The sequence below is a fragment of the Neolamprologus brichardi genome, chromosome 9, assembly GCF_056152115.1.
Source record: "Neolamprologus brichardi isolate AB-2024 chromosome 9, ASM5615211v1, whole genome shotgun sequence".
Lineage (NCBI taxonomy): Eukaryota > Metazoa > Chordata > Actinopteri > Cichliformes > Cichlidae > Neolamprologus > Neolamprologus brichardi.
Genome location: NC_142112.1, coordinates 8545512 through 8565000, shown reverse-complemented (window position 1 = coordinate 8565000; position 19489 = coordinate 8545512). Strand labels below are relative to the sequence as shown.

At 41.5% G+C, this 19489-nt stretch overlaps 1 protein-coding gene across 1 annotated transcript; it reads right to left on the bottom strand.

The window, feature by feature from the left end:
* Nucleotides 1-1511: 1511 nt before the first annotated feature.
* LOC148101162 (E3 ubiquitin-protein ligase TRIM7-like) lies at nucleotides 1512-17065 on the bottom strand. Its single transcript, XM_087845751.1, has 7 exons — nucleotides 17033-17065; nucleotides 6372-6467; nucleotides 5976-6065; nucleotides 5736-5879; nucleotides 3401-3548; nucleotides 2631-2806; nucleotides 1512-1559 (listed from the first exon to the last, which is right to left on the bottom strand). Exons 1-7 carry the CDS (start codon nucleotides 17063-17065, stop codon nucleotides 1512-1514), a joined length of 735 nt encoding a protein of 244 aa, XP_087701877.1.
* Between the last annotated feature and the right edge of the window lie 2424 nt (nucleotides 17066-19489).

Genomic DNA, 19489 nt, shown 5'->3' with positions numbered 1-19489 from the left:
GAGATAGGTTGATCATATATAAGATCGAAGAATTAATCAATGGCAGGACTTCTTTGAGCAGTTTTGTAGGAATGGGGTCTAAAAGACACGTTGATGGTTTGGAGGAAGTAATTATTGAAGTTAACTCAGAAAGATCGATTGGAGAAAAAGAGTCTAACTTAACATCAATGGTACTAAGAGTAGCTGTAGATAATATTACATCTGTGGGATGATTATTGGTAATTTTTTCTCTAATGATAAAAATTTTATTTGTGAAGAAGTTCATGAAGTCATCACTAGTTAACGTTAAAGGGATGGTTGGCTCAAAAGAGCTCTGACTTTTTGTCAGCCTGGCTACAGTGCTGAAGAGAAACCTGGGGTTGTTCTTATTTTCTTCAAATACGTATGTGTGTGTATGTGTGTACGTGTGTGTGTGTGTGTGTGTGTGTGTACGTGTGTGTGTGTGTATGTGTGTGTACGTGTGTGTGTACGTGTGTGTGTACTTGTGTGTGTGTGTGTGTACGTGTGTGTGTGTGTGTGTGTGTATGTGTGTGTGTGTGTGTGTACGTGTGTGTGTGTACGTGTGTTTGTGTGTGTGTGTGTACGTGTGTGTGTGTGTATGTGTGTGTACGTGTGTGTGTGTGTGTATGTGTGTGCGTGTGTACGAGTGTGTGTGTGTGTATGTGTGTGTGTATGTGTGTGTGTGTATATGTGTGTGTGTGTATGTGTGTAGCACCAAATTTAAGCATCTTAAAGTCTTCAACCAGAAACAGTCTCTCTCTGTCTCAGATAGCATCAACATTTTGCACTGTGACCGTCTCCATGGAAATAATTCCAAACATTCAAACCATGCTTGTCACACGTCACAGAGAGGAACAAAGAAATGAAGAAGACATGTTTGAAGTCGCTAAGATAACTACGACCAGTAGATCCTATTTATCTGCATAACAGAGAGAGCATTCCCACAGTACGTCGACCTCTGACCAGCGCCCTGTACAGGAAGTCTGGACTGGAGTCCTAATGTCTGATCCTGCGAGCATTACCCAGCAGCCAGTGCAGAGTTCAGATGGAGCAGATGTGGGTGAGGGGACTCGCTCGGCTCTCACTGCCCCACTGTCAGAGCGCCGTCCCTGCTTTGGCAGCTTTGTAATTAACCAACCGGTAATTAACCGGGTTCATTTTTGGGTTCTGGACAGCAGGCCAAACGGGCCTGTAACCAGTAACAGCTATTCACACTAAAACTGGTTAATGCTCAAATTCTTACCTTCACTAAGGGTTAGAAAGGGAATGTCCACAATTTAGTCTTTTAGTTGCTGAAGTTTTTAAAAGTATTTTAAAGAAGAAAAGCAGAATCAAATTATATTCATAATCACATAATAATGATTAAATCACATCAATTATACTTATTTAATTAATCTAAGAAAGACAAAACAATAATCACGAACAGTGACAGAGGTGGCAAACATCATCCTTACATCAGTGAATCACATATGTGTAAAACCCTCATTCAAAAACTACTTCCAAATGATTCATCAGTAGAACACAGAATAGGACATTAACACAGAGAACATATTGTCGCTCTGGGGGTACAGGAGCGCAACATAAGGGCTAAAAAAAAGGTGCCCTGGTCCCCAAAGTCAGAAACAGCCATGTCACAGATAAAGGTGAGGTTTGTTGTTACATCAGTCGTACCAAAACTGAAAGCAGAAACTCCAGGGTGAACCAAAATCAGCCAAAGTTACAAAGGAAACGAGCTTTTCCAAAGAAGTGCTACCTAAACTAGACGAGGACAAGCGCTACCCCAAACCCCCAAATTTAATAAACAAGAGAAAACATACACGAGTAAATGGGCTTCAGTGCTGTTTACAAATGGACAAAGCTATTTACAGTACTATACACTACATACAGGTCTGCCGGAGACAGTGGCAGCCAATCAGAAGAAGGAGAGACTGCAGAGACTCTTAAAGGCACAGAGCACACATACAAAATGTAGTCCAGACATACCAACACACACACTGATTCATGACCAAAATATGGCCATTGTAAATGTTTTAAGGAAAATATTTTCCCATTTTTAATGTGATGACAGCAACACATCCTAAAAGAAATCCTAAAGTCCAACTTTAGGAACACAATGAAGTGTTTCTTTTTGTGCAGCAGTCTCTAAACGTCTGACGGCCGAGGAGAGCACTTTCTGATATAACAGTCCTGGCTCTTGTTTCATGATGTAGTAAGTGTGCCTTTCCAGAAGTGTAAACTGCCAAATCCACATGTGACTCCATGCCATCGGTAATGCAGGCCGTTGAGGCTGAAAGTAGGCCAGATAGCCTCGCTCATCTTTAGTTTGACGGATGTCCGTATTTTCCAGAAAGAATTTCACATTTTCTGCCAACATTAATCACAATGGCAGCTTTAGCATATGCTAACCAAAGGCCATATTCTTCTTTATTGTGCTGCAAAGAGTGGGCAGCACGGTGGCACGGTGGTTAGCACTGTTGCCGCACAGCAAGAAGGTCCTGAGTTCAATTCCATCTTCTCACTAAACTCAAGATGTCACAAAGCTCCCCTTGCTCACGTCCCCATCAGATGGACTGCTTTGTTTGTAGAGACTGAGAGTTTAAACTAAAACAGCTTGTTTCCATATTGCTTACCTCCCAGTAATGGCGCCCTGAGTTGAAGCCCTGGTTGGCCAGCACACACACTACCCGGTCAAAGCGTTTCGGGTTGTCTGGTACCAGCTGATGGCGATCTCCACAGTAAACCCTTTTCCCATCTGCTGAGACGGTGAGACGTGGGTGGGCTGTGGTGGGATCCAAAGTGATGTCGACTGACAGATACAGTGATAGAGCAACGGTTAGTTCCTCCATCCTGTAACAGCTGACTTGACTTGAGGTTAAAGATGAATGATGTCCGGTAAACTGTAAATGCCAAAACGTCTTTGAAAGTTTCTAAAAACCTGCCAGTTTAGCTCGGGGCTCAAACAAAAGTAAACGCTAAAAGGATTTAAGTCCATACCTGCATATTCTTGAACCCTCCTAACCTCTGCAAAGAAAATGTGATAAATTGACTTCTTGACATTTTCTTCAAATCATTAGAAGAAGAATATTAGCATGTAAAGAACTGTGTGCTGTCATTAAAACACTTACTCAGGTTGGGTCTAGATAACGACTGGATTGATGACGATTGCTGACCTACCAGTACGGAGAGACACATTTTTGTAATGTTCAGTTAATATTTGATGTTTGTTAATGAAAACATGATCATGCAGAGTTTGAACTTGGTGGATGGTCTTTTTTTGGCTACGTTGCTGTTGTACAGACGTTCCACTGAGTTGCAAAGGTTTACAGACACTATTTGCTCTTTTGAATCTTCAACATGACTTTACTGCCCAGTGTAACTTGAGGTGGGAATGAAGACTTACAGATTTCTGGCAGTACTCGCAGCTCTTTGTGAAACTGCTCCATCATCTGATTGACGGACCTGAGAATCACACCTGACGTCAGCTGAGATGACATGGAGACTCCGGACCAGTTCTTAGCCGGCGGAGGTGCAGACAGGGAAGGGAACGTCTGCAGGGGGATAGGAATGTCATAAAGTAGGGATGCAACGATACCAATTTTTTCAAACCGATACGATACCGATACTTGGATATGAGTACTTGCCGATACCGAGTACAAAAACCGATACTTCTACCACACACACACACACACACACACACACACACACAAATACAATGAATTGGAAGACAGGTTTTATTTTATTCTCTGCCGATAAAAAATAAAATTTTAATAAAAATGACCACAAAAAAATTTCAAGTGAAAAATAAGCTCTTCTGTTAAATTATTGCAGAGTCTCCACATTGTAATTTAACAAAATATCACTGAACTATTGGCACTGTCTCGAGCTTTCAGAATAATAAATAAACACTTCTGTTTGGAATAAAATGAATACAAATTAGGTTTGAGAATAAAATAAACTTTGAAATTATTGCAGAGTGTCCATAATGCAAACAAACAAACAAAATAAAGAAAGTATTTGGCTTTGACGAACTCCCCATCTGCCCGTGGATCATCAGTCCACTGTGCCGTTAAACCAAGGACTGACATCGCACACACACTGCTTGTCTTTACCTCTTTAGAAAGTTTTGGCACCATTATCTCCCTGATGTGTGGGCGGCTGGGAATTTCATATCTCAGCTCGAGTATGCTGAGAAGACGGTGCAATCCTATGTTTTCCACGACCGGGATTGGCTGGTCATCCAGAGCGATAAAATGAGTCAGAGCCTCTGTTATTTTAACTGCCCGTGGATTTTCTCTTGACATTTTTCATCGCTTTTCCAAAACCTGAGTTAAAGTTGGCTGTTCCACACTGCTGACATTTTGTTTAGCCTAGCTGCAGCAGCCTCCAGTTTCTCTTTTTTTACTCGTCTAACCCTGTGCCTGTTTAGCGCGGGATGTCCCCTAGTGGCCAATCTAAAAAACTACAACAAAAATGACAATCCACCCTCTGATTAATGAAATAAGTTAGTATCGGTTCATGGTATCGGTTAACTTTTACGAGTTAACCAATACCACATTTTTACAGTATCGGTCCTGATACCCGATACCAGTATCGGTATCGGTGCATCCCTATCATAAAGACATACAGTCTATGTTACATATCATGTTAATCACACTATATGCTCAAAGTAGCCAAATTCCAGTTACGTAGGGCCAAATAACAAATTCCAGTAATCACCAATTTCATTTTCATCGGCGGTTTAGGAAAAGGTCCACCCTGCTGCTCTCTCTTCTGCACCTCTCTCATGCACTGTCCTTCAAACTCATCCATGTACTCCTTACATGTTCACCTGTCTCCCTCTCATTGAACTCTAACCTTCATTCTCTCTTCTCTCCAGAACATATCTGCTTGTTTCCAGACTCTCGTCCATGCACTCCCTCCCCTCACTGCAGATTACATCTGGAAACATCAGTAGTTTCTGCTGGAAAGGTAGTTGGCAGTGGTTCCTGGAGTTTGCACCAAAAACCTCTCAGTAAATGCTTTGATTGCTAGCAGATTGCTACTGACTACCTGCTGGCTGAGCAGGAGTATAAGGTGTGGCACAAACCAGAAAAGTCATGCCTCAGCCGATGTGTTTCAAAAGACACAACATTTAGTTTAAATCTTCACTTCAGCTAAACTACAGTGCTACAACACGCTGCTGACAAATGAATCACAAAGTTTTTGCCAGCTGCTTGGGGATGCTTCTTTTCTAATGACTGGTCGACTGGTCCAAGGCTTGAGGAAAAAATTTCCCACTGACTAACAGCAACCTCTAGCGACTGAATGGGCGACGCTCATCAGCTTCATTCACTCGTTGCTGTTGCCACCACGAGCACCTCTACAGCCCTCTCCTCCCTGGTCACGTGTCTGCACCCTAACAAACGCTGCTTATACCGAACTGTTCTGTGAGCGTGACTGGGGCGCCCCAGTGTGTAACCGTGGCTCTCACAATTCTTAGTTTTATGCAAACAATAACATAAAAGCATCAGGAGTAGAGTGGAGAGTGGAGAAGACATGTTCATGTCTCCCAGCAGCTGGTGCCTCTAGCAAGATGAGTAATCCTGATCCAGGGTTTCACATCTCTGCATCTCAAGTCTCACCTCGTCAGTATATTCCTTAACTGGACTTAGAGCTACTTTCTGGGAGTAACTAGTGGAGCACTGCAAACATCTGTATTATTTTATCTGGTGCCTCATTTCATTATTTCTTCATACCTTGAGAAAGAAGATGTAGTCCTTAGACAGAGCCAGCTGACTCAGTGCTGAGCTCCTGCGTTTGAGCTCAGCTATTTCTTCTTCCAGCTCTCTCAGCACGCTCTGAGCTCTGCGCTCTGCCGCTCGAAGAGTCATCTCTATCACCTGGGTGCCACAGAAAGCGTGTGTTCACAAATATGCCGACAAATGTCTCGTCTGCTTTGAGACAAAAATAGTGTGATTGTCTCTGTAGTTGGTCACCTCCAAGACTTCAGCTTGGCAGTGCTCCACGCTGGAGATCAACTTGGAAAAAGCACAAACGGCTCCATCCGTCTCTCTCTCTGCAGTATCCTGATTAAAGCACGAACAGCAACCAGCGGAAAAGTAGAAAAGAAGAATTCAGAGACAACCATAAATGCAAAATGTGACAAACTAAAGTGTATCTATTCTGTCATTTTCTTTTCTGATTTCATTAAACATGAGCAGCTCGGCCACATGAATACAAACTGTTTTTAAGTGTCAGCTAAAGATCTCTGCTCTCTGATTGGCTCCTGGAACAATGTAGCACGCTATCTTAACAAAACAAACAAACAAAGTGCACGTGTGAGAGAATAAACACATATGATCCTGCAGTCGTGTTGACACCACATCACTCACCTTTATCTCTCGCAGCGAGCTGTGCACCTCCTCCACTTTTCTCTCTCTCTCACTGATGAGCTCCTTCAGCTTCGCCTCAGTAAGGCCTAACTGAGCCTGTATGAGACAGAAAACACACACTGTGTCTAATAACCAATGCATTAAACATGCTCTGCTGCAGGTGCATGTTTATATACAATTAGATGCACAGTTTGTTTGTCAGTGACAGTTGACTTTGATTTAAAATCAACTGACAAACACTGAATATATGATTGAAGTGCAGATCTTCAGCTTTAATTCAGGGCTTTCAGGTATCTGTGTTACTGCTGATAGACGTCGTGTGAATTCTGATGAGTGAGAGCGAACATGATTGGATAATGGGCCAAAGCAAAAGCAACCGAAGAGTTTATCAAGATAAAGAAATGGGATATTATAACAAAGTCAGTCAGCCTAACTCAACTCTATAGAGCCGCTTATTGAATACAAACTGAAGGCACAGAGACACACGAACAAGCAGCAGCTGGAGATGGTTACAGTTCAGGGTTCGAAACATCAGGGAGCCGTTTTTCATTAAAATATTAAATACAAGTCTTATATTTAAATTAGGGATTCAATTCAATTCAATTCAATTCAATTTTATTTATATAGCGCCAAATCACAACAAAAGTCGCCTCAAGGCGCTTCATAGATACAGAGAAAAACCCAACAATCATATGACCCCCTATGAGCAAGCACTTTGGCGACAGTGGGAAGGAAAAACTCCCTTTTAACAGGAAGAAACCTCCGGCAGAACCAGGCTCAGGGAGGGGCGGCCATCTGCTGCGACCGGTTGGGGTGAGAGAAGGAAGACAGGATAAAAGACATGCTGTGGAAGAGAGACAGAGGTTAATAACAGATATGATTCAATACAGAGAGGTCTGTTAATACATAGTGAGTGAGAAAGGTGACTGGAAAGGAAAAACTCAATGCATCATGGGAATCCCCCGGCAGCCTACATCTATTGCAGCATAACTAAGGGAGGATTCAGGGTCACCTGGTCCAGCCCTAACTATATGCTTTAGCAAAAAGGAAAGTTTTAAGCCTAATCTTAAAAGTAGAGATAGTGTCTGTCTCCCGAATCCAAACTGGAAGCTGGTTCCACAGAAGAGGGGCCTGAAAACTGAAGGCTCTCCCTCCCATTCTACTTTTAAATACTCTAGGAACAACAAGTAGGCCTGCAGAGCGGGAGCGAAGTGCTCTAATAGGGTGATATGGTACTACAAGGTCATTAAGATAAGATGGGGCCTGATTATTTAAGACCTTGTATGTGAGGAGCAGGATTTTGAATTCAATTCTGGATTTAACAGGAAGCCAATGAAGGGAAGCCAAAACAGGAGAAATATGCTCTCTCTTTCTAGTCCCTGTCAGTACTCTTGCTGCAGCATTTTGGATTAACTGAAGGCTTTTCAGTGAGTTTTTTGGACATCCTGATAATAATGAATTGCAGTAGTCCAGCCTGGAAGTAATAAATGCATGAACTAGTTTTTCAGCGTCACTCTGAGACAGGATATTTCTAATTTTAGAGATGTTGCGCAAATGGAAAAACGCAGTCTTACATATTTGTTTAATATGTGCGTTGAAGGACATGTCCTGGTCAAAAATGACTCCAAGGTTCCTCACAGTGTTACTGGAGGCCAAGGTAATGCCATCCAGAGTAAGAATCTGGTTAGATTGTGGCAGATTGTGTTCTCCATTAGTTATTCCTGTGACTTTCTGTCGGTGGCGCTGTCACTTGGTGTTCGCTCGCTCTGTGGTATAGTATCGCTTCCTGTTCCTGCTCAAACACAGTGGTGTTTCTGAGTAGCTTATTTGCTTAGCAGTTTAATTAACAACTTTTAAATACATTCTTTTTTTTTTTCACAGTATAATCTTCACGTGCTTCATCCGAAGCACACTTTCTGTGTACTCACTACCTAAATTATAGCCAAAGTATTCACTCACTGTCTCTGTACTGTTTCGCTAGCTTAGCTCGTAGCCGACTCGTTAGCACCATGGCTACTTCACCTGTCCCTTCTGCACTTTCTTGCTCATTGTGTCAGATGTTTAGTTACTCCTCGGCCTCCTTTAGCAGTAATGATATCTGTAACAAATGTAGCATATTTGCAGCTCTGGAGGCCAGGATTACTGATCTGGAGACTCGGCTTTGCACCCTTCTCTCACCCTTAGCTAGCCAGGCCCCTGTAGCTGGTGCAGCCGAAGATAGCGTAGGCCCCGCTAGCTGTTCCCCGGCAAATCCCAAGCAGCTGCGGAAAGAAGGCGGCTGGGTAACGGTGAGGAGGAAGCATAGTACTAAACAGAAGCCCCAGGTACACCACCAACCCGTTCATGTGTCTAACCGTTTTTCCCCACTCGGTGACACACCCGCTGGGGTTAAACTCTGGTAATTGGTGATTCTGTTCTCAGACATGTGAAGCTAGAGACACCGGCAACCATAGTCAATTGTCTTCCAGGGGCCAGAGCAGGCGACATTGAAGGAAATTTAAAACTGCTGGCTAAGGGTAAACGTAAATTCAGTAAAATCATAATTCACGTCGGCAGTAATGACACCCGGTTACGCCAATCGGAGGTCACTAAAATCAATATTGAATCGGTGTGTAACTTTGCCAAAACAATGTCGGACTCTGTAGTTTTCTCTGGTCCCCTCCCCAATCAGACCAGGAGTGACATGTTTAGCCGCATGTTCTCCTTAAATTGCTGGCTGTCTGAGTGGTGTCCCAGAAATGATGTGGGCTTCATAGATAATTGGCAAACCTTCTGGAGGAAACCTGGTCTTGTTAGGAGAGATGGCATCCATCCCACTTTGGATGGAGCAGCTCTCATTTCTAGAAATATGGACAAATTTATTAAACCCCTCAAAACATGACTATCCAGAGTTGGGACAAGGAAGCAGAGTTGCAGTCTTACACGCCTCTCTGCAGCTTCTCTCCTCCTGCTACCCCCCCAAAAACCCATCTCCATAGAGACTGTGTCAGCTTCCAAGAAGACAAAAAACAAACTAAAAACCAGCAATAAACAACTTAAACATAAACAATCACAAAGAAAGAACAATACAGTATCCACATCTGAACCAAAGAGTAAAACAGTGAAATGTGGATTATTAAATATTAGGTCTCTCTCCTCCAAGTCTCTGTTAGTACATGACTTAATAATTGATCAACAAATTGATTTACTCTGCCTTACAGAAACCTGGTTGCAGCAGGATGATTATGTTAGTTTAAATGAATCAACACCCCCGAGTCATTCTAACTACCAGAAATCTCGAAGCACAGGTCGAGGGGGCGGTGTGGCAGCAATTTTTCACACCAGTCTATTAATTAATGAAAGACCAAGACAGACTTTTAATTCATTTGAAAGCCTGATGCTTAACATTGTCCACCCCAGCTGTGAAACTCAGAAACCAGTCTTACTTGTTATCATCTACCGTCCACCTGGGCCTTACACAGAGTTTCTGTCTGATTTCTCAGACTTTATATCTAATTTAGTTCTGAGCTCAGATAAAATAATTATTGTGGGTGATTTTAACATCCACGTAGATGCTAAAAATGACAGCCTCAACATGGCATTTAATCTGTTATTAGACTCAATTGGTTTCTCTCAAAATGTAAAAGAACCCACCCACCACTTTAATCACACTCTAGATCTTGTTTTAACATATGGCATAGAAACTGAACATTTAACAGTGTTTCCTGAAAACCCTCTCCTGTCTGATCATTTCTTGATAACATTTACATTTACAATAATTGATTACGCAGCAGTGGAGAGTGGACTTTATCAAAGTAGATGTCTTTCTGAAAGCGCTGTAACTAAGTTTAAGAATATAATCCAGCCACTGTTATCATCGTCAATGCCCTGTACCAACACAGAGCAGAGCAGCTATCTGAACGCTACCCCAACAGAGGTCGATTATCTTGTTAATAATTTCACCTCCTCACTACGTACGACTCTGGATACTGTAGCTCCAGTGAAAACTAAGGTCTCTAATCAGAAGTACCTGACCCCGTGGTATAATTCTCAAACACGTACCCTAAAGCAGATGACTCGTAATCTGGAGAGGAAATGGCGTGTCACAAATTTAGAGGATCATCATTTAGCCTGGAGAAATAGTTTGTTGCTTTATAAGAAAGCCCTCCGCAAAGCCAGAACAGCTTACTACTCATCACTGATTGAAGAAAATAAGAACAACCCCAGGTTTCTCTTCAGCACTGTAGCCAGGCTGACAAAAAGTCAGAGCTCTTTTGAGCCAACCATCCCTTTAACGTTAACTAGTGATGACTTCATGAACTTCTTCACAAATAAAATTTTTATCATTAGAGAAAAAATTACAAATAATCATCCCACAGATGTAATATTATCTACAGCTACTCTTAGTTCCATTGATGTTAAGTTAGACTCTTTTTCTCCAATCGATCTTTCTGAGTTAACTTCAATAATTACTTCCTCCAAACCATCAACGTGTCTTTTAGACCCCGTTCCTACAAAACTGCTCAAAGAAGTCCTGCCATTGATTAATTCTTCGATCTTATATATGATCAACCTATCTCTAATAATCGGCTATGTACCACAGGCCTTCAAGGTGGCTGCAGTTAAACCTTTACTCAAAAAGCCATCTCTAGACCCAGCAGTCGTAGCTAATTATAGGCCAATCTCCAACCTTCCTTTCATATCAAAAATCCTTGAAAGAGTAGTTGTCAAACAGCTAACAGATCATCTGCAGAGGAATGGTTTATTTGAAGAGTTTCAGTCAGGTTTCAGAGTTCATCACAGCACAGAAACAGCTTTAGTGAAGGTTACAAATGATCTTCTTATGGCCTCTGACAGTGGACTCATCTCTGTGCTTGTCCTTCTTGACCTTAGTGCAGCATTCGATACTGTTGACCATAATTTCCTGTTAGAGCGATTAGAACATGCTGTAGGTATTACAGGTATTGCACTGCAGTGGTTTGTATCATATCTATCTAATAGACTCCAATTTGTGCATGTAAATGGAGAGTCCTCTTCACACACTGAGGTTAATTATGGAGTTCCACAGGGTTCAGTGCTAGGACCAATTCTGTTTACATTATACATGCTTCCCCTAGGCAGCATCATTAGAAGACATAGCATACATTTTCACTGCTATGCAGATGACACCCAGCTTTATCTGTCCATAAAGCCAGATAACACACACCAATTAGTTAAACTGCAGGAATGTCTTAAAGACATAAAGACTTGGATGGCCACTAACTTTCTGCTTCTTAACTCAGATAAAACTGAGGTCATTGTACTCGGCGCTGAAAAGCTTAGAAATATGGTATCTAACCAGATTCTTACTCTGGATGGCATTACCTTGGCCTCCAGTAACACTGTGAGGAACCTTGGAGTCATTTTTGACCAGGATATGTCCTTCAACGCACATATTAAACAAATATGTAAGACTGCGATCTTCCATTTGCGCAACATCTCTAAAATTAGAAATATCCTGTCTCAGAGTGACGCTGAAAAACTAGTTCATGCATTTATTACTTCCAGGCTGGACTACTGCAATTCCTTATTATCAGGATGTCCAAAAAACTCACTGAAAAGCCTTCAGTTAATCCAAAATGCTGCAGCAAGAGTACTGACAGGGACTAGAAAGAGAGAGCATATTTCTCCTGTTTTGGCTTCCCTTCATTTGCTTCCTGTTAAATCCAGAATTGAATTCAAAATCCTGCTCCTCACATACAAGGTCTTAAATAATCAGGCCCCATCTTATCTTAATGACCTTGTAGTACCATATTACCCTATTAGAGCACTTCGCTCCCACTCTGCAGGCCTACTTGTTGTTCCTAGAGTATTTAAAAGTAGAATGGGAGGGAGAGCCTTCAGTTTTCAGGCCCCTCTTCTGTGGAACCAGCTTCCAGTTTGGATTCGGGAGACAGACACTATCTCTACTTTTAAGATTAGGCTTAAAACTTTCCTTTTTGCTAAAGCATATAGTTAGGGCTGGACCAGGTGACCCTGAATCCTCCCTTAGTTATGCTGCAATAGATGTAGGCTGCCGGGGGATTCCCATGATGCACTGAGTTTTTCCTTTCCAGTCACCTTTCTCACTCACTATGTGTTAATAGACCTCTCTGTATTGAATCATATCTGTTATTAATCTCTGTCTCTCTTCCACAGCATGTCTTTTATCCTGTCTTCCTTCTCTCACCCCAACCGGTCGCAGCAGATGGCCGCCCCTCCCTGAGCCTGGTTCTGCCGGAGGTTTCTTCCTGTTAAAAGGGAGTTTTTCCTTCCCACTGTCGCCAAAGTGCTTGCTCATAGGGGGTCATATGATTGTTGGGCTTTTCTCTGTATCTATGAAGCGCCTTGAGGCGACATTTGTTGTGATTTGGCGCTATATAAATAAAATTGAATTGAATTGAATTGAATTAGATACCATATTTCTAAGATTTTCAGCGCCGAGTACAATGACCTCAGTTTTATCTGAATTAAGAAGCAGAAAGTTAGTGGCCATCCAAGTCTTTATGTCTTTAAGACATTCCTGCAGTTTAACTCATTGGTGTGTGTTATCTGGCTTCATGGACAGATAGAGCTGGGTGTCATCTGCATAGCAGTGAAAATGTATGCTATGTCTTCTAATGATGCTGCCTAGGGGAAGCATGTATAATGTAAACAGAATTGGTCCTAGCACTGAACCCTGTGGAACTCCATAATTAACCTCAGTGTGTGAAGAAGACTCTCCATTTACATGCACAAATTGGAGTCTATTAGATAGATATGATACAAACCACTGCAGTGCAATACCTGTAATACCTACAGCATGTTCTAATCGCTCTAATAGGATATTATGGTTAACAGTATCGAATGCTGCACTAAGGTCAAGAAGGACAAGCACAGAGATGAGTCCACTGTCAGAGGTGATAAGAAGATCATTTGTAACCTTCACTAAAGCTGTTTCTGTGCTGTGATGAACTCTGAAACCTGACTGAAACTCTTCAAATAAACCATTCCTCTGCAGATGATCTGTTAGCTGTTTGACAACTACTCTTTCAAGGATTTTTGATATGAAAGGAAGGTTGGAGATTGGCCTATAATTAGCTACGACTGCTGGGTCTAGAGATGACTTTTTGAGTAAAGGTTTAACTGCAGCCACCTTGAAGGCCTGTGGTACATAGCCGATTATTAGAGATAGGTTGATCATATTTAAGATCGAAGAATTAATCAATGGCAGGACTTCTTTGAGCAGTTTTGTAGGAATGGGGTCTAAAAGACACGTTGATGGTTTGGAGGAAGTAATTATTGAAGTTAACTCAGAAAGATCAATTGGAGAAAAAGAGTCTAACGTAACATCAATGGTACTAAGAGTAGCTGTAGATAATATTACATCTGTGGGATGATTATTGGTAATTTTTTCTCTAATGATAAAAATTCTATTTGTGAAGAAGTTCATGAAGTCATTACTAGTTAACGTTAAAGGGATGGTTGGCTCAAAAGAGCTCTGACTTTTTGTCAGCCTGGCTACAGTGCTGAAGAGAAACCTGGGGTTGTTCTTATTTTCTTCAATCAGTGATGAGTAGTAAGCTGTTCTGGCTTTGCGGAGGGCTTTCTCATAAAGCAACAAACTATTTCTCCAGGCTAAATGATGATCCTCTAAATTTGTGACATGCCATTTCCTCTCCAGATTACGAGTCATCTGCTTTAGGGTACGTGTTTGAGAATTATACCACGGAGTCAGGTACTTCTGATTAGAGACCTTAGTTTTCACTGGAGCTACAGTATCCAGAGTCGTACGTAGTGAGGAGGTGAAATTATTAACAAGATAATCGACCTCTGTTGGGGTAGCGTTCAGATAGCTGCTCTGCTCTGTGTTGGTACAGGGCATTAACGATGATAACAGTGGGTGGATTATATTCTTAAACTTAGTTACAGCGCTTTCAGAAAGACATCTACTTTGATAAAGTCCACTCTCCACTGCTGCGTAATCAATTATTGTAAATGTAAATGTTATCAAGAAATGATCAGACAGGAGAGGGTTTTCAGGAAACACTGTTAAATGTTCAGTTTCTATGCCATATGTTAAAACAAGATCTAGAGTGTGATTAAAGTGGTGGGTGGGTTCTTTTACATTTTGAGAGAAACCAATTGAGTCTAATAACAGATTAAATGCCATGTTGAGGCTGTCATTTTTAGCATCTACGTGGATGTTAAAATCACCCACAATAATTATTTTATCTGAGCTCAGAACTAAATTAGATATAAAGTCTGAGAAATCAGACAGAAACTCTGTGTAAGGCCCAGGTGGACGGTAGATGATAACAAGTAAGACTGGTTTCTGAGTTTCACATCTGGGGTGGACAATGTTAAGCATCAGGCTTTCAAATGAATTAAAAGTCTGTCTTGGTCTTTCATTAATTAATAGACTGGTGTGAAAAATTGCTGCCACACCGCCCCCTCGACCTGTGCTTCGAGATTTCTGGTAGTTAGAATGACTCGGGGGTGTTGATTCATTTAAACTAACATAATCATCCTGCTGCAACCAGGTTTCTGTAAGGCAGAGTAAATCAATTTGTTGATCAATTATTAAGTCATGTACTAACAGAGACTTGGAGGAGAGAGACCTAATATTTAATAATCCACATTTCACTGTTTTACTCTTTGGTTCAGATGTGGATACTGTATTGTTCTTTCTTTGTGATTGTTTATGTTTAAGTTGTTTATTGCTGGTTTTTAGTTTGTTTTTTGTCTTCTTGGAAGCTGACACAGTCTCTATGGAGATGGGTTTTTGGGGGGGTAGCAGGAGGAGGGAAGCTGCAGAGAGGCATGTTAGACTGCAACTCTGCTTCCTTGTCCCAACTCTGGATAGTCATATTTTAAGGGGTTTAATAAATTTGTCCATATTTCTAGAAATGAGAGCTGCTCCATCCAAAGTGGGATGGATGCCATCTCTCCTAACAAGACCAGGTTTCCTCCAGAAGGTTTGCCAATTATCTATGAAGCCCACATCGTTTCTTTGACACCACTCAGACAGCCAGCAATTTAAGGAGAACATGCGGCTAAACATGTCACTCCTGGTCTGATTGGGGAGGGGACCAGAGAAAACTACAGAGTCCGACATTGTTTTGGCAAAGTTGCACACCGATTCAATATTGATTTTAGTGACCCCCAATTGGCGTAACCGGGTGTCATTACTGCCGACGTGAATTATGATTTTACTGAATTTACGTTTACCCTTAGCCAGCAGTTTTAAATTTCCTTCAATGTCGCCTGCTCTGGCCCCTGGAAGACAATTGACTATGGTTGCCGGTGTCTCTAGCTTCACATGTCTGAGAACAGAATCACCAATTACCAGAGTTTGACCCCCAGCGGGTATGTCACTGAGTGGGGAAAAACGGTTAGACACATGAACGGGTTGGTGGTGTACCTGGGGCTTCTGTTTAGGACTATGCTTCCTCCTCACCGTTACCCAGCCGCCCTCTTTCCGCAGCTGCTTGGGATCTGCCGGGGAACAGCTAGCGGGGCCTACGCTATCTTCGGCTGCACCAGCTACAGGGGCCTGGCTAGCTAAGGGTGAGTGAAGGGTGCGAAGCCGAGTCTCCAATTCAGTAATCCTGGCCTCCAGAGCTGCAAATATGCTACATTTGTTACAGATATCATTACTGCTAAAGGAGGCCGAGGAGTAACTAAACATCTGACACAATGAGCAAGAAAGTGCAGAAGGGACAGGTGAAGTAGCCATGGTGCTAACGAGTCGGCTACGAGCTAAGCTGGCGAAACAGTACAGAGACAGTGAGTGAATACTTTGGCTATAAATTAGGTAGTGAGTACACAGAAAGTGTGCTTCGGATGAAGCACGTGAAGATTATACTATGAAAAAAGAATGTATTTAAAAGTTGTTAATTAAACTGCTAAGCAAATAAGCTACTCAGAAACACCACTGTGTTTGAGCAGGAACAGGAAGTGATACTATACCACAGAGCGAGCGAACACCAAGTGAAACTGCATTCCTCAGTTTCTACACACTTCATACTGTACGTATTCTTTCCCATATTTCTGAAAGAGAAAAAAAATCATCCAATCAAAACCTGGATTTGCCCGGACAACCTGGAGGTGGCCGTACTGCTGATCTCAGCTTTGTGGACAAGCGTGTTCGCCGTCCAGCCTTTTCCTTATGGTGCAAAAGTGTTAAACACCATAAACTAAGGACAGAGTCCTTCCCACAACAGTCCTGAAATTAGGTGCCGTATTCCTGAGGTTTCCCTCCCAGTGGTCAATCCAAAACAAAAACAAAAAAAAAGAAAGAAAAAGAAAACAACAAAAGCAACAACAACTTAAAAAAAACTACTAACAAACAAACAAAACTCTTATTCCTGTCAACATCTTTCTCTTACACAACACATACTTCACCCATTTGGAGTTTTCACCCAGACCACCTCGAGGGACACAACCTCCCCACGGCTCCTGTAGCCGCTTTGCTGAGCTCAGCACCCATTGCAGCCGGGCGTCCCCTCTGCAGCCTTTGCTTCGGTACAAAGTGCTAAAAACCATAAGCCCAAAGACAGAAGAGTCCTTCCCAAGGACAGAAAAGTCCTTCCCACGACAATCCATAATTTAGGCGTCGTTTTTTTGAGGTTTTCCCTTTTTGTGGTCCGCTTGAAAACTCCCCCCAAATCAAAACAGCTCACCGTTGCAGATTCTTTTCCCATTTCTTTCCTCATAGTTCGTTAAATTCCTGCATGTGTGAGTCGCTGAAGGCCTCTAGCGGTTCCCCCTTTTTTGAAAACAAAAGAACGGTGGGACTGGGACAATTTTCCCTCAGGATGGCCAGTCACCGCATACCTGCGATTCAGCGAAACTCACGTGAGGAATCCTGTTCGTGATGCCAAATTGTCATGGAAATGTTAACAATAACCTGCAACACACCCAGTGAGCTTGATTTGAAGTGGGTTTAATAAACACAATGTGGAGAGAGCATCCCAGTGAAACACCAGGACCATCTCTGAAATGTGGCCACCACCCTTACATCTTATATAGCATATACAGAGACACAGACAAAGAACGTTCCTCAAACTCTTACATGTTGGCCCCTCTCACGGGGGGGCTATACCTCCTCCCTCACAGAGAGAATTATGGCCTTGTTTTCTGCTTAGCCATCACTTAAGAATTTACATCCCTGATAAGCAGAAGGAGCCTCACTATCTGTTTAACGTCTCTCATTACAACGGCCTCACTGTGTTAACTTTCCACATGCATGTAAAGGAGTGGCAGGAGTGCTCTTACTATAGTAAAGTGAGAAAGTGATATTACTATAACTAATGTGATATGATTAAATATGTGATTAATACATGAGAAAAGAAATCTGCCACCATATGTTTTAGTGTTACTTTGTATCATAGTTCATACTCTGGTTCATTTGTAGTCTTAGTTATTCTGTTTTGAGTTTCTTATATTCCCTGTTTAGCGTCTTGATGATCAGATTCCCTCTTGTGTCTTTGGCCTCTGTGTCTCTGTGTGTGTCTGTGTTTATATATGTTGTGAGTTATTGTGTCTTGCTTCCCTCCTCATGTTTTACTCTCTTCCCCCCTGCCTGTTATGTTTCTCATGTCTCCTCTCGTTCCCTCACTCCCTCTAATCTACCTTTCCTCCACTTCTCTGTCAAACTCATGTGTCAGTCTTGCGTTCCTTATGTGTCTTCTGTTCCCTCGTCATTGTACTTTGTGTTTGCTGCTGTCTCTCTAAGTATAGTGTTGCATTCTCCCTCATGGCTGTGCGTTTCCCCCGTGTGCCTCTTCATATGTTTAGTTTATATATGTCCCAGTAAAGTTTTGCATTATTTGCCTTTCAGTGTTTTTGAGTTTCCCGTCTCCGTCTGCAACCGTCTATGACATTAATGTCAAACCTCTTTAGTGTAAACAAGATACTTACTCCAGTGTATAAACTACACCTTGGACATCCATTCAAAAACACAATCATGACTGTTATAACTGTATGACTCTGATACAGGATATTGGACTGGATTATCAAAGTTAAAGAGGTAATTGCAGGCTAGCCAACAAGCTACCAGGCTAACAGCTGAGAAAGCTAACAGCTGACCGAGGAAACAGCTGACTGAACCTGCTACCAGTGGAACCAGATACAATGGGGCTGAAGAGGACTCCGTCAGCTGAGGAAGTCGGGGACATTAAAAGGTCTCTTTACTTCTTAATGGAGGAAATTTCCACTATCAGGTTGCAGCAGAAAAGTATCCTTGAACTTGTGGAGGTAAAGCTCCTTCACATCCAAAATGCAGAAAAATTACTAGACTACCAGGATCACATCACATTGTGCAACTCTCATAGACAACATTTTTACAAATGACATTAAAAATAAGATTGTAAGTGGACTCCTGATTAAAGACATAAGTGACCATCTTCCAATTTTTACCATCTATGATAGGAATTACAAGATCAATAAAGTGGACAGTAAAAAAGAGTACAGACAAACAAGAACAGAAGAAAGAGTGAATGCATTGAAAAAAGATTTAATGAAACCGAACTAGGGTGAAATATATCAGAAACAAGATGTTCATAGTGCGTATAATGAATTCCTTAGAATATTTACATTATTGTATAATACCAACTGTCCAATAAAGGAATATAGTAGAAAACATAAATATATGAGCTGTCCATGGATAAGAAAAGGTCTGCAAAATGCATCTATAAAGAAAAATGCTCTATACAGAGATTTCTTAAGAAAGAGAACAGAAGATGCTGAAATCAGATACAAAAGATATAAAAATAAGTTAATTAATATACTTAAATATAGTAAAAAGGAATACTATAAGAAGCAATTAGATATAAATAGAAATAATTTTAAAAGTTTATGGGAAATACTGAACAGTGTTATAAAATGTGGGGCTGGACAAGAGAACTATCCCAAGTATTTAATTTGTAATGACCGTGAAGAATATAATATGGAGGTTGTGGCAATCTTTGGATTGTACTGATATTAATAATAATAATAATAAATTTTATTTATGAGCGCCTTTCAAGTCACCCAAGGACACTTTACATTAGGATCAAAACATAATAAAACAATGTCAAAATAAGAACAATAAAACAAAAAGAACAGGATAAAATTAACTAACAGTGGATTCACAGTGA

Coding starts and splice junctions, on each gene's coding strand:
- LOC148101162 (XM_087845751.1), bottom strand. CDS start 17,065: ATGAGGAAAGAAATGGGAAAAGAATCTGCAACG. Junction 3,549..5,735: donor ACTACATCTTCTTTCTCAAG/GTATGAAGAAAT, acceptor ATCCCCCTGCAG/ACGTTCCCTTCCCTGTCTGC. Junction 1,560..2,630: donor CAGGGCGCCATTACTGGGAG/GTAAGCAATATG, acceptor CTGTACCCCCAG/AGCGACAATATGTTCTCTGT.